The sequence below is a fragment of the Leptodactylus fuscus genome, chromosome 5 (assembly GCF_031893055.1).
Source record: "Leptodactylus fuscus isolate aLepFus1 chromosome 5, aLepFus1.hap2, whole genome shotgun sequence".
Classification (NCBI taxonomy): domain Eukaryota; kingdom Metazoa; phylum Chordata; class Amphibia; order Anura; family Leptodactylidae; genus Leptodactylus; species Leptodactylus fuscus.
The window spans coordinates 155,534,813-155,556,373 of record NC_134269.1 but is presented as its reverse complement, the minus strand read 5'-3'; the positions used below and the strand labels follow the sequence as shown (position 1 = coordinate 155,556,373).

General features: G+C 40.9%; 1 protein-coding gene across 1 annotated transcript; it reads left to right on the top strand.

The window, feature by feature from the left end:
• Positions 1-4,856: 4,856 nt before the first annotated feature.
• Positions 4,857-15,164, top strand: AVPR1A (arginine vasopressin receptor 1A). Its single transcript, XM_075275882.1, has 2 exons — positions 4,857-5,820; positions 14,860-15,164. Exons 1-2 carry the CDS (start codon positions 4,857-4,859, stop codon positions 15,162-15,164), a joined length of 1,269 nt encoding a protein of 422 aa, XP_075131983.1.
• The last annotated feature ends 6,397 nt before the right edge of the window (positions 15,165-21,561 follow it).

The following is a 21,561-nucleotide window of genomic DNA, read 5'->3' as shown; positions in this document are numbered from 1 at the left end:
CTTCATGTCAAGAAATCTCATCTTTAATTCAAAATGTGGTCTACAAGCACTCAAAGATTTGATCAACAATCCTTTTCTCAGCTGAAGGCCAGGACTTTCCTTTTGTCAAGGCTGCTTTCTCCAGTTGTCCAATTATCATTTCCACTTTCTGATTAGCAGTAACAGAATGGAGGTAAAACATGGTGAGCATTTTCTCTTTAAAAGGAGTCCGTCAACAGGAAAATCATTATCAAACTAATGACAATACCTTGTCTGGCGGCTTCTACACTTCCCAAAGATGGCTTTGTCATTCTGCATTGCATTCTCCATTTTTATGAAAAATCTGCAGATTTTTTTTGCTGACAGACTCACTTTAAGTTCTCTTAAGCTGTGCACTTCACTTTTATAATGGGGGAGACCAAAGCTCTCCAAAGTAACATGGTATATTAAGCAGCAGGTGATTCCTGATTTTCCTACAGCCTTTTTTTGCCCCTATCCAAAAGGTATCCACATTTCTTTCAATATAAAGTAGCAGTCTCTATCTTATATGATCTCCTACATATCCTTCCCAGGCTATTGCAGTCTAGCTGCCAAATTTCCATGTTTTTTTTTTGTTTTTTTTTACTTTCACTGTACTCTTCTGTGGCTCAGGCACTCACTGGCACTAACTCTCAACAGTTCTGTAGCTCTCCATGCTTTTCATTTTTTATTTTTTATTTTTGTTTTTTATATTTATTTTTATTTTTATTTTTTTTCACTTCTTTGCTTTCTTCATTTTTGTTTGTCTTTTATTTTTTTCCACGTCTTTACATCCCCCCCATTTGTTTCATTTTTTCATTTTTTATTTCCTCATTGTGATACAGCTTTGTGCTCTCATCCTATTGCTCTTGTTTATATCTGACACCTGAGCTTGTCCAGCAAGTGAATGGTTAACCGACACATTGATACAGCTCCTATGACGCGAACGGATGTTCGCGCATGCGCACATGTCGGCCGGCCCTAGACGCGAGCAACTATCGCGCGAACTCTATAGTTCGCACATGCGCAGTATTCCTTTTTGGCTTCGCGGGCTTTCTGACAGACGCGGACCAATGCCTGTGGTCCGGCGTCTCTTTAAATAACATGCCAGCGCACCAACATGTCAGCGCTTTCCCTCCTGCCGGTCAGGCCGTTCACTTGGCGCCTTTTTTCTTGTACCACGACCGGATGGTCGCAGCGGGCCTGGATAGGCCTTTGGTGGAGGTAAGGACCCCTAGACAACGAGCCATTGCACCTGCAGCTTACTTGAGACGGGTGGCTGATATGGATTGCCTATTTACTTTATCCTAGATTTCCTCTGCTTTGCCATTACACAGGCACTGTTGTGCAGCTTTCCATCTGAAGTCTTCTACAGTGCAGGTGATTATGCTATATGATTATTACTATTTTTGCTTCTGGGCATAAGTTTTATTGTTTATTTTTCCTTGACTTTGATTACAGTCAGATATTCATCTATTATGGGAACATCTTGTTAACCGCTACCCTGCCATTTTTCTATACATGGCTTCTCTATATGATGTCTTTGGTTACAGAACAATGTTGTATTGTTTTCTTACACTGTGATTCTCATTTTGTGTAGAGTCTGACGAAGGTCGGATGACCGAAAACGTTAACATTATCTGCACTCTACCATTAAAAACACTTGTGGTGAACTATCCAACATCATTTTCGTGTGAAGCTCTTTTTTGTATCAAGATACGGGTTGGGACCCTTGCTTCACTTACCGCAACTGTATCCCTTGACGCAGTTAGTAGATCTTGTCTCCAGTTAGTAGAACTTATCTCCAGTTAGTAGAACTTATCTCCAGTTAACAGATCTTAGTTCCAGTTACATAAGCATAATGCTGGCTGGGGTTCTTTAGCTCTGGGGGCGTTTTTAAGGCACAGAGGCAATGGATTCTGTTTGAGAAGCCAAAAACACACAATGTACAAAGCCATGGACCCACAGCATAGAGAAGAATATGTGGCAATCTCTGTTGATGGCTATCTTTATTTCATAACATACTTCTCATAAGCCATGCAGTATAGCTGTTAAAGGGTTGTGTTCGTGTTCAATTATGGGGCTGTGTTCAGTCTAACTGTTGACTGCTGATGTGGATTGCCCTTGATGGAAATAAAATAGACCATCACATGTAGGGGCAGTTTGTTGGCAACAATTTATAGCATTGTCACTTAAATACTTGATGGCTACCAAACTGCAAAGAATAATTAACTTTAGTCCCTGCTCCACTTCTGTGACATATTGGGTGTTAAAATAACAATACCTTGGTAACAGGTTTTGCTTTGGGCCACTCTCAAGGGTGTTGTATAAGTAGCGTCCCCAATATTCATCTTTTATCCCTGTATGGCAAATCTAGACTTACCATCAAATAAACTACCAGGTTGTCAGAGTCATCCTGATATAGGTGGTGGCTGGCCTGGACCCAGAGAGACACTCGTGAACAACACCAAAGGGTCAGGTAAATACAAAGTCAGAAATGGGCCAAGAGTTGAGGCAGGTGGAAACGGTGTATAGATCCGAACCAGGCTAAAGTCAGTAAACAGTATCAGACAGATTAGGATGATGAGACAGAGATGAAATAAGAGGTCAATGGTTGATACATAGAGAAACAGTGAAACTGTAGGACAAACCAGCATATATCTTCGCAGGTACAAGCTGTGAAGCGATATTGCTCAGGCAGGGTTTGGCTATTGAAAGTTGGGGATATGGGCAAACCTCATATGGTTTGTTTAATGAGGTTCCGTCCTCCAATTCATTTTGGGCTGAATTTGTTCTGCAGGAACCAGTACTTTTGTTACACTCTAGGGGGTTTTATGTTTCCATGTCTATTCACTCCTCCAGCTGGTGCCTCCTGCTACCTTAAAATCTTGCTGCAGGTCCCCCCATCCCCTCAGAGACCACTGCTGTTTCTCAAAGACCCTGTAACCACCTACAGGGGAATTTGAGATGGGGGTGCACCAACAAGGGTCTCTTAGGGGTTAGGAGGCATATGTGAGGGGATTTTAAGGTGGCAGGTGGCACCAGCAGGAAGCACTGAGGAGTGATCAGGTGTAGCAGCATAAAATGTTGATGCAATGCCTCACCTCTGGCCTCATAGTGGCACCTTCATTACCTGCACACAGGGGCAATAGACTATGCTCTTCAGTCTCCCCCAGGGTCAGGCTGTGCTTGACTGCTCCTGTGTTGCTCCATCCCTTGGTATCTGACCTCCTTGAGACCACCTATGCAAAACAAAAACAAAGACACCGAGCGTTCAAAGTGTGTTAACCCTTATGGAGGGAGAATAAAACTTGTCTTATGGAAATAAATGACCAAAATAGCCTCTCACCTGAGGGGGTTGTGGAATTATCACAACACCTGAAATCTGTATATACAGGATGGATGGACCGGGTGAGAGTGGTAGCGGTTCCGTGGGAAACACCGGAGGACCGGGAAAGGCACAAGAAGTGGATGTAGTCAAGGATCCGCGCTCAAAGGTCATATGAAAAAATGATAGGTTCGAAAACCATTTGGTTAAAACAGAAGGTTTTTAATGTGGATAAAACAGTAGGCACAACGTGTTTCAGATTACAAAAATCCTTTTTCAAGTGCAAGAAATCACTCTCCTCCGCCGCTCTCCACACCTCACAGGCTGCAGGTCCTGCACATGGCAGCTCTGAAGTAGGGGCAGTGTTGTGAAAGATCTTCTTAAAATAATTGTTGTTACACATTTATTATTATGCTTACTTACATAGCGCCATCATATTCCGCAGCGCTTTACAGACATTAACAGTCACTTTCCCATATATAAGGCTCACAATCTACATTCCCTATCAGTATGTTTTTGGAGTGTGGGAGGAAACCGGAGCACCCAGAGGAAACCCACACAAACATGGCGAGAACATACAAACTCACGACAATTGTTGCACACAATTCTGTGTATATCTAACTAGAGTTTGCAAAAATCTGTGCATATACTGCAGAAACAACCATATTGAATTATAAAGAATACATTTTCAGTCACACAAATTTCTGTGACAAATCCACAGTCAGTTGTAAAGCAGCTATACAGGTCAATAAGACCAGTTTTCTTACAATCACAACCTTTTTAAAGAATTCCATACATATAAGGGGTTAACAGTAGCCAGGCCATTTTATGAATGGAAAATCCTTCTCAGCTTTAGCAGTGAAGCAGCACACTGATAGAAACCTGAGCCGCTGATTGGGTACCGGTCCCATGCGCTGTCACTGACAGCAGTGTGAATGAATACAAATGTGAAACAGAATCATCATAAATATGCATAACTATAAAAATGTGGATACATAGGAGTAGCTGAAGAATAGGCACATTGGGCATCTTAGTGATCATGCAACAGTTAATTTCTGTCTTGATATAATGATTTCTAATACATATATAGTCCCCTGCATTCTCTGACAATGAGTATCACAGAAACACCGACCGGGCAGCAGAGCAGACGCACACAGAAAATTTTGTAAACCTGATCATATATTTCCCCTTTCCCTTATCCAGAAGAAGTGAGGTATAGGTGACATGACACAGGGAATGAATGCACTTCCACACAATAGGTCTCCATACAGCACATTGATAGTGGGAGTCGCAGAACTGTAGTGAGGGGTGGTGTAACACCAGCCAGTGTCTTGTCATAGTGGATATCTCAGCCCCCTTAATAAGGAAGGAGGGGTGACTGTGCATAAAGCCCCCTGTACGTGATCCGTGTGTGAACATTGCAGGACTTCTTGATTATACTGGAGAAAGGGAAGGGTTCGTGTATAGCTGCACAGCTACTTGCATCTTGTATCTAGATAGTTCACAGTCAGTGCTTAGGTACAGAGTTACTATGCGATTCCCTATTGCTAAAGGTTCTGGGAAAGGTTCAAGTTTGGGAAATGACAGTGCATGGCTACAAGTGGGCTCTACAATCCCTTCTCTGTTCTCTACAATCTTACCTAATACCAGCTCAATATCACCAAACTCATCAGACTTGCTGTCCAGGAATGAGGAGCTGGCTAAGATTGAGATAGCTGTGCTAGCCATCATATTTGTGGCTGCTGTTCTGGGCAACTGTAGTGTGCTACTGGGTCTTTACAAGTCCAAGAAGAAAATGTCAAGGATGCACTTATTCATCAAGCACCTGAGTCTGGCAGATCTGGTGGTGGCTTTCTTTCAGGTTCTTCCACAGTTGTGTTGGGAGGTCACTTACCGGTTCTATGGTCCTGACTTCTTATGCCGAATTGTTAAACACCTCCAAGTGTTTGGGATGTTTGCCTCGGCTTACATGCTGGTGGTGATGACAGCTGACCGCTACATTGCTATATGCCACCCACTGAAAACCCTGCAACAACCTACAAAGAGGTCCTATCTTATGATAAGTGGTGCCTGGATCTTAAGCTTTGTCCTCAGTACTCCTCAATATGGTATCTTCTATCTCAAAGAACTGGGAGATGGAGTGTATGATTGCTGGGCAGATTTTGTCTCAAGGGATGCAGCAAAAGCTTACATTACCTGGATTACCTTAAGTATCTTTGTGGTGCCAGTAATCATCTTATTGACCTGCTATGGCTTTATCTGCTACAACATTTGGAAGAACATAAAATGCAAGACTAAGAAAGAAGAGACTGAAGGCAGGAAGGGTAACAATGGGTTACTGTCTACATCTGTCAGTAGTGTAAGGACCATCTCCAGAGCCAAGATCAGGACAGTAAAAATGACCTTTGTGATAGTATCTGCCTATATCATTTGTTATAGTCCATTCTTTGCCACCCAGCTGTGGTCTGTATATGCCGAGAACACCAACTGGACTGGTAGGTTCAATTCTCTTAGTATTCTTTGTGTTTAGTCTTATGTAATGCTGTACTGTTATTGCAAATCTACGCAAGCTGACCCTTTATGTCATATATATATTTATCTAAGTCATAAAGTAAGAATTATTGATGAGGATCAAATAACTCTTAACTCTCTGCATGCTGTCAAACTGCAGTTCTAAAACATCCAGCTCAAGGCAGGAGACGCTTTTGCTTCCAAACATCTGAAGGTTCACAAGTTTGTCATTGGAAAGATATTTTTTTTAGCAATGATCTGTGAGTTTACTTGCCCATTTACTGAACTCTTACTTGTGTGACGGACTCCATCTGTAGTGTTTACAAGCTGCAAAGACTTTACTGGACTGTCCAAACAATACAGCATTTGTAAGCAAGCACTTAATATTGTTGTTGGCCTGGTAAGAGTTCACCAATTGTACTCATTTAGCCTGATGAACTCTTGTGTCTAACTTCTTAGAATTTGCAATCCCTAAACCATGCATACTAGATTTTCAATGTTTATCATGTAATCTACACAGAAGAATTTTTGGGTTACTTATCTTCATCCAAAATATAATAAGATAAACTTGTTATCTTACATCTAATATATTTCATGATAAACATATCACGCATTGTCTACTCTAATTGTTAGGTTACAACGGGAATTCTCTTCTAACATTGTATTGAAATGATTGTATTTTAATATATTCCATAAATGTTGAAGTTTTTATGTACTGTCCTGAGTACCGAACCTAAAAATAATATGTTCAAGAGAAGGATATTCCATTTTCTAAATCTCTTGCAACATAACAGTAAAATAACCTTCCCCAATTAAGAGCAAGGCATATTGTGAACTAACCAGGTAATATTTGTCCTTCTTTCTGCTGTGTTCCTTTCCAACAGACACACTCTGCCATAACCAATACCTATTCCAAGAGTACAACACCTGTACAAATTTTCATTTCCATTGCAGTACATATACACAAGCTAAAATGTTACTTGCTGACCTGTCATTCAATAGTGAAGGTCAATAATTTGCAGATGTGAGAGGCACTAAATGAGATAAAAAAAACAGATGCAACACTTCATTGGACTGTATGGAGCAACAGTTCACATATACCAGAGGAAGGAAACTTTTTGGAATCTTGCTCACTTATAATATTTTGCTGGTGTGCTGGACACAGTGCGGGAGATGTAGTATAACTAGTGTTTCATATTCCAGTCTTAATAAAAGCCTCGACAGGAACAATGCATAACTGATTTATGAAGAAGTTCCAGCCATTTCATATAATAGGTGCACCCTCCTGCACCAGAATTTAGACCTTCACCAGTTAGGAAGTGCCATAGATTTCCATTTTAACTCACTCTAGAATACTGGTATGCATACCTTCCAACTTTAGAACAACAGAAAGAGGGACAAAATGTGTGGCGTGCATAGCGCGCCACAGCAAATTTGGCCCCACTTTTATGTTGACTCCACCCATTCTCATTCATTTTTTTTTTTTTTCCCCAACACAGGATAATCCTCCTACAGTCACCTGCACATTATATGTCTCCACATTGTAATGGCCTCCTTCCAACTGCCCCACAGTATTAAGTCCCTCTCCTGGTGTCCCAGATTAAACATGAAACTGGATCAGCTGGAGAGGGACATTAGCGATGGGGGTAGTTGGACGGGGCAATAAATAAATGGCAGATGAAGTGGGAAATTAAACGGTGGGCAACTAGAAGCAGACATTAAACCATAGGGGTAGCTGGAGGGTAATATTAAACTGGGGGCAACTAGAAGCAGACATTAAACCGTAGGGGTAGCTGGAGGGTAACATTAAACTGGGGGCAACTAGAGGCAGACAGGTCCCCCTCCAGCTCCTCCCACGGTTTAATGCCCTCTCCAGTTGTCCCTCAGTTTAAGTGCCCCCTTTATCTGCTCTATTTCATGTCCCCTCCTCCATCTCTGCACCCCGGTTTCATCTCCCCCCTCCATTTCTCCCTCAGTTTCATATCCCCTTTCATCTGCCCCCAGTTTCATGTTCCCCCTCCATCTCTGCCCCCAGTATAATGACAAACACAGACAGACACTCTCTCTCTCTCTCTCTCTCTCCATCCTGTATCTCAGATCTCCCCTTCCCCCTCCCTTCTCAGTACCTTACACGGATCTCTTCTCTCTTCACTGCACGGGACACTGACATGCCCACCTAATCACGTGACCGTGTGATGTTACACAAGGTCCTTGAACCATAGTAAAGCGTTCCTCCGATCGCCGCAGCCTCTTATCTGTTATAAGAGCAGGCGGTGATCAGAGGAATTATTGATCAGTAAATCATTAAAGGGACACAGCGGGACATGTAGGGAGCTGCGCGGAACTGCTGGACAGGGGTAGGAAAGCCCGAGTGTCGGGGCGGTTGGGCGGTATGCTGGTATGAGTTTTAATGGATATGTCCAACTGAGTCATCACTGCCCTGCTCTCTTCCCACTTTCACACAATGTAGCAAAAACTTGGCACAAGAACACTGGCAGAGGCGATTTGATCATTCCTGCCAATAACTACTCGTGTACATAGTACAATTGCTCAGGGTGCAGCCACCTTCTTTGGCACATCAGTGTATCTGAGTGAAACCCAATCATAAAACATGGGGAAATTTGCAGGACAGGTATTGGTAATGCATTAGTATATGTATAGATAAAGTGAATTTCAAGGTGTAGAGACCTTTTATCAGGAAAAATGAGACATATAGCAAGCAATAGACAAAGACTTTATATACCCAAAAAGCTATAGTTTGTTGATTCAGGTGGGACTTAAAGCAATAAACAGATAAAAATTGAATACATTAACTAACAGCTAGTATACAACATAGAGGATCAATATTGAGCGTAGTAATACATGTTACATAATGCAGTAATTACAATGAGAAAGAAATGGGTTACGGTGTACTCATGTGTCCATGACAGGATTGGTTGTCTAGGAGACTCAGTAAACAATGGAGACCAGGACTGGATGTACAATGCTAGCCATATGTCTAAAATAGCTTTGTAAGGAACACACATTTGGCCAACAACTGTCTCTCTAGATGTCCCCATGCTCACTCAATTCGGCTGAGTATCCAGGTGCCCTTAATGGGAAGAGGGAAGGAAGTAATTGCCAAATGGTGACTTATCTCAGTGAGGTGAATATGATTGGCCACTTACAATCCAACCTCCTGATTATTATCTTCCTTGATATGTGTCATTGTGTGGAGGTTCCCATAAAGCTGGACACTGAGGCAAGTTATAATAATAAAATATGTGCAGGAGGCAGAAGGTGGGCAGTGCTGTAGATATTGCTGGGGCCTGAGAAAAGCTGGGTGGTAAGATTGGAAAAGCTGGGTAGCATGAAATTGTATAAGTAACAGCCAGAACTGATAGCTACAAGAACAGAGGGTATAACTAGTAGTCATGAACATGGATGAATCAAGCTATGGAGAATGCACGATCAGTTTAAAATGAAGGAAAGTATATAACACAGTTTACCATGCCCTTATTCTCATTGGTTTCACCATAGCGTGTCATTTTCTATTGAAAAAGTTTATTGTAGAACATTGCAAATAATTTACCAAAAGTACACTTTTTTTCCTTAATTTAAAAATGATCATGAATTTCTATGTTCCTAAATGCCAAATGTTACCTTTATTCTTCTATTGTCTACCAATACTGCTTTTAGATACACTGCTTTCCTAATCTTAAATTTTCCTCAACCTTGACTGCCAACAGCTGCAGACCTGTCCATCTTCTGCCTCCTTCAGCTCTAGTCTCACATTACCCACAGTAGCTGCCTGAGTTTTTACTAAGATTCCCCATCTCCAATCATTAAGGCTAAGGCCTCACATTGCGCAAATGCAGCTTTTTTGTTGCAGAATTTATTTTTTGAGCCAAAGCCAAGAATGGCTACATAAGGAATGGGAAATATATATAAAGAACTTACACTTCTACCTTCTGCTCAATTCAGTCCTGGCTTTGGCTCCAAAAACCTCAACAAAATCTGCAACAAAAAAAGCTGCATTTCCGCAACGTGGGGCTTTAGCCTTACATCCATAGCCAGCACTCATAATATTTCAACAGTGCTCAGGCTTATTTGTTAGCACAGAAAAACATGTACATGATCATTTGTCCAGCCAGGACCTCCTTCAGACCATAAGACAAATGTATGGCACACTATATATTACTGATGGGTACTATAGATTTCTGACAGATTGTCTGAGGGAGGTCCTGGCTGGACAAAGCATCACTTTGATTTTATTCTCTGGATGGCTTAACAAATAAACCTGAATTGGTTTGTATTTGATCACCAGAATGCTTTATATGTGCTCAGTTTTCCTAAAGCCAGCTTTCCCAGTTTCCCTACCAACACACAATACCACAACCAAGTTTACTGCATCGATAACTACCAGAATCAAAATTATACTGCATAAGTATGATAACAGAACCACGCTTACTACATGAATATGATACAAGAACCAATCTGTCTGTGTAGCTACAGTCCCAGAAGCAAAGTTACTGCATAGATACGATAACAAAACCATGCTTACTACATGGACACAAGGAAAATGTTTGTTTTGGTACCGTGTTAGCCAGTGGTTATAAAATATAAAAACAAAAAAACTTTGCAAGTCTTCAGTAGGTGATACCTTTTTTTAATGGCTAACTCATAATGATGACAGAATATAACGTTTTGAAGCTTCCTCTGAGCTTCTTCTTCCATTTTGTTTACAAGGACACAATGCTAGAAATAAGTTTACTGCTAAGACTAGATACAAGAATCAAGATTACTGCATAGATACAGTAAGAACCAAACTTACCACCAGATAACAGAACCAAAGTTACTACATAGATATACTAGCAGGACCAAAGTTAATGCAGAGAAAGAGTAACATAACCAATCCAAATGCAAAAATAGATTATTAAAAGCAAAGTTACTACATAGATACAAAAGAAACAAATGAGCTGCAAAGATACAGTACAAGCACCAAGTTTACTTCACATAGTATTATTACCAAGCTTTCTACACAGCTACCAGAACTAGCTTCCATATAGAGATGGTACCTGAACCAAAATCACTGCATGGATAGGATGACAGAGCTAAGCTTGCTACAGTGTAAGTTACTACAACCAGACTTACTGCACAGATACATTTTAAGCACCAAGCTTATTGCATACTGTAGATATAATGTGAGAACCAAACTTACCATAAAGACACAGTATAAGAACCAAGCTTGCTACATAGATATGATACCAGAAACAAGTTTACTACATAAATATGATAACAGAACCAAGCTTACTACTAGAGGTGAACCAATTTGGTACGAGCCAGGATCAACCCGAATATTCCAAACTGTTGAGTTGTTTATGAAAACTGATACTTTGCAATTCAACTTGGACAAATGAAAGGAGCTGCCACAACATGCATTGCAAAGCGAAAATACAGAGCAGACGTGTGACATCTTGGCATCACCTAACAGCCTCTCAGCCAATAGTCATTTGTATGGGGATACTGTATTCTGCTGATTTCACAATAAAAGGTGCTGTAGGAAGGAAGAAGAGGCACTTTAGTGATATTCAACTTAGGGGATGGATATGTCATTCATCACTATATCATGCAAAGCAATTACTTACATTTTTACTGTTATACAGTAATAAAACTTGTAAATAGAACTAGAGAGTCATACGAGTAGGAGAAGCAGAGCGAAATTTAGTCAGATTTAATCAATTACATGCAGATAGGGAGATATATCATTAGGAGTGAGAGAGAGAGAGACTATCTGTGGTCTCTGAACCTGTGACTTCAGCAGCAAAGACACTAGACAGTTAACCCTTTAATTGCTAATAATCCAATTTTGTCTAAGTCTGTTTTGTAATAGAGCAGTTTGATCATTGATGTTTTTGAAACGGTAATTTGTAAAAAAAAAAATAACAATAAAAAAAGCTATACACAGTGTCAAAATTGTTGCCAAACTATTATAATTAAGCAGTATGCAGTAAAATGACTGGAAAAAAACAGGGCAGAGGAAAGGCAAAAGGAGGTGGAAAAAACATTTGCGCAGGTATTAACAATAAGAATGAGGGTGGTAATAGCAACACTGTTCCTGGCCATAACAGCTACAGTGTTGTCATACTACCTGAGAATAAAGACATTTTTGAAAGCAATGAAACACAAATGTTGAGTCAGAGTTACTTCTCCTCTGTTGTAACACGTAATTTATCATGCTGTCTTTCTGTACTTTAAACCATGTCTTCTTCTGTATCTTCACTGACACAGATCCCATTTTCTAATAGATATGTGGCATCTGCTAATAAAAATAAGCCAAGACTTCCTCTTCTTCCTCCCCTTGATCAGTTGCATGAGAACAGACAGTGTTTTATGTAGAGGAGATAGAGGTGAAAGACATGAGTGTTGGTGGCAGTAGTAGTGACAGCAGGTGAGCTACTGGTGGTTGGGCTTGTAGAGGACTAGGGGAAATCTAATCCTCTAAATGATAACTATGACAGGAAGTAACTTCACAATGGGATGAACACTCACAATTCTGGTAAAGTCGCAGTAAGAGTTTATCTAAAATATAACTTTTATTAAAGGGATTTTACCATCTCACTGTTTTAGCTTTGCCTGTTGTCTCTTCTCACTTCCTGTATTTCTCCCCCCTCCCTCTTGGTGAATGGGACACTGAAGAGTCACAATACTTACACAGATCAGATAGTATGAACATGCTTGTACAGAATGGATTCAGTGTTATCTGTGTGATTACACAGACAGATAACAGACTAGGCTTTATCAGCAAAGTGCAATTAGCTGAACTCATTGTCCTGCCCAGCTAGTGAGTGACAACACTTGTCCTACAGGTCTGTGGTTATGGTACCGCTGTGTAAACAATGGGAAGAATAAGTTCACATAGCAGAACGCAGAAAGCTTTCAATGTACTTAATCTACCAGTATAGATAGGATCTTTGAGATGGGACAACCACTTTAATATAGATATAAATTAAAAAAGGTTACAAAGTGAATTGGCTATACAGTTACAAAATAATAGATGGGGTGGGGCCACACGGTGGCTCAGTGGTTAGCACTGCAGCCTTGCAGTGCTGGAGTCCTGGTGTTCAAAATCCCACCAAGGGCAAAAAATCATTTGCAAGGAGTTTGTATGTTCTCCCCATGTTTGTATGGATTTCCATCCCATATTCCAAAGACATACTGATAGGGAAAAATACACATTGTGAGCTCTATATGGGGCTCACAATCTTAGAAAAATCTTACAGAGGCTTAATGGATCTGTAAAAGTCCACTAAAAAAGTCCGTGTATACAGCTATGTCAGAGGTTGGCAACGATATAGGCAGAGATGCAGGAGTGAAAGGCTGGATAATCCTCTCTTCATTTATTGTAATCCACCCTTGATGGAGTTCTCCCTTCTCTTATTTCATTTCTTCTTTTCAAATGTCAGAAGATATAAGGATTGGGCAATTACACTTCATCTGAGCACTCTGTTTGTTCTCGAGGAGATAAACTACCAGCAGAAGTGTCTGAGTGGCTCTTTTTCTCCTTGTTTAGAACATACGTACTCATGCCAATCATGAATGTATATAGGAGAGTGTCTGGCAATATACGAGGGTAGTCTGAAAAGTTTCTGACCTGCACATGTAGATGGCAACACTCGTCAACCAAAGTTGGGGAATGTGTTCATGCGTGTGTTGCAATGTACTCACAAAAATTTCAGCCATTTTGCACCAGGGTTTTTTCTTTGACAGTCGTTGTAGTGAGTCGACGCAAGTGAATTTTGTGAAAATGGATAAAATCAAATATCGAGATGCCATTAGATATTTGTTTTGGAAAGGCAATAAGCCTTTGCAAATTAAAGACAAGTTGGACGCTGTGTACGGCGACTCTGCACCATCATGCACCACCATCAAATTTTGGGCAGCTGAATTTAAACATGGCCGTACCAACTTGGTTGACGATAAACATTCGGAATGGCCAAAAACTGCAACCCCAAATGAAACATTGCTCAAGTTCACCAAATGGTGCTAGAAAGACTCTGCTATCTCTCTAATCTTCATTCGATGGTTCTCTTGAGCAATGTTTTAGTTCGTGGTTGCAGCTTTTGGCCGTCCCGAACATTCATTGTCATTAGAGATGAGCGAACACTGTTCGGAACAGCCGTTCCGAACAGCATGCTCACAGCACGCTCCCATAGAAACGAATGGAAATGGCCGGGACGCGGGGGGGTTAAGCGGCCGTACGCCGGCAAAGTCTGCGTGCCAGGTGGTTCCATTCATTTCTATGGGAGCGTGCTGTTCGGATCGGCTGATCCGAACAGTGTTCGCTCATCTCTAATCGTCATCCAAGCTGGTACGGCCACGTTTAAATTCAGCTGCTCAAAATTTGACAGTGGTACATGATGGTGCAGAATCTCCGTACACAGCATCCAACTCGTCTTTAAATTGCGAAGGAGTATTGCCTTTCAAAAACAAAAATCTAGTGACAGCTCGATATTCGATTTTATCCATTTTCACAAAATTACTCGCATCGACTCACTACAACGACTGTCAAAGAAAAACCGCTGATGCAAAATGGCTGAAATGTTTGTGAGTACATTCCAATGCATGCGCAAACACATTTCCCAACTTTGGTTGTCGAGTGTTGCCATCTGCATGTGGAAGTCCATTCTTGTCTCCTTTGTTTCTTTTGAGTCCTATATAATCCTGCCATCTATACATGGAGACACAATAATCTTTTCCTTTCTAATGCTGATTGTTGAAACATTTAACATGTATCACTATACCTAACACTGGTATTTTATAGTATAGTAGGTTGTCTATATGTTCACTGGTTATTGTTATATGTATGCAAATCCCAATGGTTCGTATATCTTCAGTGTAATTTGGCTTCTAACACTTTAGCTTTGGTAGGTTTTTGTATATCTAAGCCCTTTCCTGTTGTATGGCTGATATCTCATTCTACGTGATGATTTGGCCTAAAAAGACTTTGTGTTATACCTAATAACATTTTCAATCATTTTTAGAGAATGAAGACATGGCTATCACTGTGTCCGCCTTGCTGGCAAGCCTGAACAGCTGCTGCAACCCCTGGATATATATGTTCTTCAGTGGACATCTACTTCAAGATTTCATCATTAATATTCTATGCTGCAGTAAAGTTAAGCAAAATATGAACAAAGAAGATTCTGACAGCAGCACCAGAAGGCACACATCATTTACAAGGATCCAGACAAGAAGTCCAACCAATAGTATGGACACATGGAAAGATTCTCCTAAGTCCTCAAGATCCATCAAATTCTTACCCATACACACTGGATTGGACACTTGATCTATTGAATACACAGTTGCAGCAAACTTTCTGACTTTCTAATGGTTTTCTGTTTTGTTGTATCAGTTTCAGGTTTATCGCAGCAAAATACGTTAAGTTTCAAGTTAGTCACATCTTTACAACTATAAAGCACTTCAAATAGACAAAATTGTGAAAAATGGGACAAATAGAAACAAACACACTTCATATGATGTATAAGGTATTATTTCACGTACTGTAAAGTTGATGTATACACGCCCTGTATAAATATTGTGTGTCCTTAGTACGGAAAATATTCTCAGTAGTATTGCACTGTAAAATTATAGGTGAACCCAATGAACACATTTCCATTTCAGACACAAACAAAAAAAATAAAAGGGTTTGCTTGACATTAGAAACAATAGCGACACTACTCCTAACCATGACTTTTCACAAGTGAATGGAGCCTAGCTGCAGTACCAGACACAGCCAGGATAGAAGTGTGGTGCTGTTGCTATGAAAAATAATCCAGCCTTTTTTTCTAATTTTGTGTAAATATATGTCAATATGGTATTAACAGGAATTGTATTCCCTATCAGTTTGTGTTAAAAGAGATTAATGAGTTTAGAGATTGAGAGTTTAATGTTAAATTCTGAATATTAATCTGAAAAATATAATAGTTGTAGTGTTAAATGTTTAACATTTATAGTCAGGTCCACTTTTTGCTACATGGTCAAATCCATTGATATATATTTAATTAGTTTTCTGTAAATAAAGTTTCATCAATAATAGGTTCGCTAGTTTGCAACCATGTATCAGTCTGGAGTAGATATGAGTAAGTTCTCATTCACATCTGCGTTGGTATTCCGTTCGGGGGAGTCCGCAAGCGGTGTGTAGTGAAAGCACATGGACTATAATGGGGTCTTTGTGCTTACTGCGAGTTCTCCACAGGGAACATGCGGTCAGGAAAGTACTTCACAATCTACTTTGGTGTCCTGCGGACTCCCCGAACAAATTACCAAACGCAGATGTGAACCAAGGGTCAGCTATTCGAAATATATTTTTACCAGTTCGGGCCAAAAGTCCAGTTCAGGTCTGAACCAAAAGCACAAATAGCGTTACAAAGTCATGTATGATACTCTAATGGCTCCTAACAATTTATCAAACTTCTAGATCAACAGATCATTCATTCATTGAAACTGCAATGTTTAGGTCACTCAACTCTGGTTTAGAGTCCAGGGTATTTAGAAGAGCTGGGCAAACCTCACAAAATTCGTTTGGATGAATATTCGTCAGGTTCGACCCTCCAGTTCATGTCGGGAAGAACTTGTTGAGTATGAACCTGAAGCGTGAATATTAAACCCCAGAGTATTATAAATGGAAGCCCAGTGGAGGTGAGTAATAATAGCAAACCATTATACTCACCTTACCTCTCCTCTCCTTGATGTTGCTAGCTAATTTCTGGGCCCCTGGATCACTGCTGATCCCAAAAATAGCGAGGAACTGAAACACAAAAATCTAGTAGAAAGTTGTAGAAGTTGTTCTTTTATACATTAATTTATTAACAGGAGGAAATCCAGAAAATTATTTGAATATATACTGTCATTTTCTACCTTACAATTGTCTCTAGGTATTGGTAGCTGCAATGAATTGAGATGGTACCTCTAGTTTGTCTTGCTTACGATTTTTATGTAACCGACGCAGTAAAGATAATGTTAGTAAATGTCAATGGAGAACAGGCAAGTGGTTTTAGATGAAAAGCATGCATCCTCCGCGCTCTGTCCTTTTGTGATGTCACAAAGCATTCATTCTAGCAGCTTTATTTATGATTGGCCATTCAAGAGCCAAAAATAGGTTACTTTGTTACCGAAATTGTGTAAAAACCTGATCCTTCGGCTAAGTGCTATTCGCCTCCTCATAGGAGAAAAAGCTTCTTGTGATATGCTGCCTGTTCATACCACATATGTGATCTTTGTCTATTAGAAATGGTGTGATTCTTTCTTCAGTTATGTACAGTATATGATTAAAATATATTCTTACATTCTTATTAATGGGCAACATTGTGGCATATTGCAACATATTTTTTTACATATTGCAACATCTGTAAGGCGTTTGTATGTTTGCCCTGTGTGAGTATGGTTTTCCTCCCACACGCCAAAGACATAATGACTAGAGATGAGCGAGTAGTACTCGATCGAGTAGGTATTCGATCGAGTACTACTAGCTGTTCGAAGTTAAGATTCGATGCAGAACCAGCGTTGATTGGCAGAATGCTATACATTGCCAATCAACGCTGGTTCCTCTCTTACCTTTAGAAGTCTTCTCCCTGCGCAGCGTCCCCGCGTCCTCTTCCGGCTCTGAATTCACTCTGCCAGGCATCGGGCCTGGGCAGAGCCGACTGTGCATGTCCACTTGTAGTGCGGGCGTGCGCAGTCGGCTCTGCCCAGGCCCGATGCCTAGCAGAGTGAATTCAAGGCCGGAAGAGGACGCGGGGACGCTGCGCAGGGAGAAGAATCCAGCCCGACCCTCACTCATGGACTTGGTAAGTAGAATTTGATCGAATGTTGCGTACCCCTGAAACGAGCATTTCCCCCCATAGACTATAATGGGGTTCGAAACCCGTTCAAACAGTCAAACAGTGTGCGGCTGTTCGAATCGGATTTCGAACCCCGAACATTTTAGTGTTCGCTCATCTCTAATAATGACATGTAAGGGGGCGTTCACACTGCCTTTGGTGTCCGATCAGCAATATCTGTGGCTATTGTCTGTACAAGATTTTAGCAATGGACACTAGCTGGTCTGTTTGTAATTTCCATTCATGTCAATGGGATTTTATGTTGTGACCTTCAGGGTGCATTCAGACTACGTAACGCCGGGCGTGTATGAGAGCCGTACACGCCGGCATTACGGCAGACTGCCGAACACTTCCCATTCACTTCAATGGGAGCGCTCGTAACAGCGGCGTTTACGAGCGCTCCCATTGAAGTGAATGGGAAGTGTTCGGCAGTCTGCCGTAATGCCGGCGTGTACGGCTCTCATACACGCCCGGCGTTACGTAGTCTGAATGCACCCTTAGTGTCCATTTGTGTACTTTAGTGTCCGTTTACAACCATGTCCATTTTTTCAAAAGGACAAAAAAATCCTACATGCAGAACTCTTCTGTCCGTTTGAAAAAAAGAACAGTAAGTGTCCTTTTTTTAACATTGAGATCTAAGGACAACTGACATATAACGGACAGTAACTGATAGCCATCACTTACTGTCTGTTTGTGTCCGTTATGATAGTTGTCTGTTTTTGTTAGGATGAAGCTAAGTTACATTGCTAAGTGAGAGGCGATCATACTAGAAAACAAGCATTCTTTACTACTCCATGTATGCCACTGTACTTGGTAAATGGTGACTGCAGGAACTCTCTATGGTCTGGCACTTGTCAGAAACCCAGTGATAATATCATCATTGTGACCAAATTATCTTATTGTGCTGCCCCGTCCTAGTATCCTACACACTAAGGTAATATCCATTGCTTCTGTATTTATGGTCCTATCCATTGTCGACCTACTGTATCAAGGCAAAAGATTGTCCCTATTAAGGTGGTTAGAGAAGATCGTTAAAATTCTGCAAATCTTTTAATGATGTATATTTCCAAAAATGTGTAATTGTCCATATATTTAAATATCGTAACGTTTGTGAGAAAAACCCCTATTTATCCAGTTGTCAAATAATTCATATACTTCCAGAGAGAATTGTTCAGTTCTAAGGAAATATATGACATAATTTTCATTATAAAGGAAATGTACACGTTTACTATGCCAAGCATGTCAGAAGAGATAACAGGCCCTCTATTGTCACCACAATAACAACCTGCCCCATGTATATTTACACACCAATGCATATGGCAGAATCTATTGTCCTGCTGCATATATTGAACTCTATGTACTTGGCAAATTTATGAACATCTTTATATTACAAAGGTTCTGCAGTTTTGTTGGATAAAATTCACATAATTTACTGAAAATGGAAAAACTTGTGTAAGTAAAGCTCAAATAAAGTGTGTATAATGAAAGTATTCTAAAAATAATTGGGATAAAGTCAGCAACCAGGACATGAAATGACGTTGGCACTGAAGCTATTGTAATATTGGATGACTTGTAAAGCTGAATGTTGTCATAATATCCATATGTAACATTTGTTAACTTTTATTTCTTAACAGTAAAATATACTGCACTATCAATATTGTCAATGGGGGTATTGGCATTGTGTCGTAATATAATGAAGTCTATTTTTCTATGCTAAATTTTTATATTTATATTATATTTTGCCAATTTAGCTAAACAGTTCTAAACACGTTGAGCCAAAACAGTGTAGCTTCACAAATTAATATATTTGATTAAGATATATATATATATATATATATATATATATATACACACACACGTATAGATAAATAATACCTCTTTAGCCATTAAATATTGAATGTATGTTATTATATCTGTATAAAACCTTTAATGCATAGTCATTGTCATAAATAAATACTGTATCAGATCATAACGGTGCTTGTAAAAATGTGTTGTTTTTATTTTACTTGTATATATATCACAAAGAAAAGATTAAACCTATTATTATATCTCTATTTACTGTTCCAGTAGCTGTGTACTGTATTGACGAATAAAAATGAAAAAACCTGTCTATTCTACATGATACAGTATGTGCCTGTTGATATATCTCAAAAGGTGCAGGTGCCTCACTTAGGCCCCCTGCAGACGACCGTGGCTGTGGTCAGTGTGTCTGTGTATTTCACGGATAGGACATTGACCCACTGTTTTCTATGGGCCCGTAAACATGACTGTGAATTTCACGGTCCCGTGTACGGGACAACAGTCTGGGACATGAAATAGAGTATTGGTCCTATGTCTGTCCTATTTTGGGGCCCTTGCTTCTGTGGCCCCTATTCATTTAATAAAAGGAGCTGCCGAAGCACAATCCATTCACGGGGGACATTCCGTATAGGCTCCCCCTTCTGTACTGACATTTAGTGTCCCCCGTGTGCCACACATACTTGTAATTCACGGCAGGCCGGTTGTAGCACTGTTGTCTGCAACCAGCCTTAGACTGGGTTTAGGCCTTGAGCACACAAATTGGTGGATTTACAGTCCACAAATATTGATCTGCAATCCACGCAAAAACATGTCCGCATTGCATTAGTATTAGAGATGAGCGAACACTAAAATGTTCGAGGTTCGAAATTCGATTCGAACAGCCGCTCAATGTTCGTGTGTTCGAACGGGTTTCGAACCCCATTATAGTCTATGGGGAACAGATACTCGTTAAGGGGGAAACCCAAATCCGTGTCTGGAGGGTCACCAAGTCCACTATGACACCCCAGGAAATGATGCCAACACCTCTGGAATGACACTGGGACAGCAGGGGAAGCATGTCTGGGGGCATCTAACACACCAAAGACCCTCTATTACCCCAACATCACAGCCTAACAACTACACACTTTACACACTCAATACCACCTCTCTGACAGTAGGAAAACACCTTGAAACATGTGTATTTGGCACTTGCAGTGAGGAGAGCTTGTCACCAGCAGTGAATTTGGCCCTTGTAGTAAGTTGAGGTTGGCACCAACATTTGTTTTGAAAATCAGGGTGGATTGAGCCTCTAACCAGCAGAGTTTGGGCAAATTCATGGTGGAGGGAGCCTCTAAACACCCCAGTTTGGGCAAATTCATGGTGGAGGGAGCCTCTAAAAACCCCAGTTTGGACCAATTCATGGTGGAGGGAGCCTCTAACCAGCCCAGTTTGGGCAAATTCATGGTGGAGGGAGCCTCTAACCAGCCCAGTTTGGACCAATTCATGGTGGAGGGAGCCTCTAACCAGCCCAGTTTGGGCAAATTCATGGTGGAGGGAGCCTCTAACCAGCCCAGTTTGGGCAAATTCATGGTGGAGGGAGCCTCTAAAAAACCCAGTTTGGACCAATTCATGGTGGAGGGAGCCTCTAACCAGCCCAGTTTGGGCAAATTCATGGTGGAGGGAGCCTCTAACCAGCCCAGTTTGGACCAATTAATGGTGGAGGGAGCCTCTAACCAGCCCAGTTTGGACCAATTCATGGTGGAGGGAGCCTCTAACCAGCCCAGTTTGGACCAATTAATGGTGGAGGGAGCCTCTAACCAGCCCAGTTTGGACCAATTAATGGTGGAGGGAGCCTCTAACCACCCCAGTTTGGACCAATTCATGGTGGAGGGAGCCTCTAAACAGCCAAGTTTGGACCAACTCATGGTGGAGGGAGCCTCTAAAAACCCCAGTTTGGACCAATTCATGGTGGAGGGAGCCTCTAACCAGCCCAGTTTGGGCAAATTCATGGTGGAGGGAGCCTCTAAACAGCCCAGTTTGGGCAAATTCATGGTGGAGGGAGCCTCTAACCAGCCCAGTTTGGAC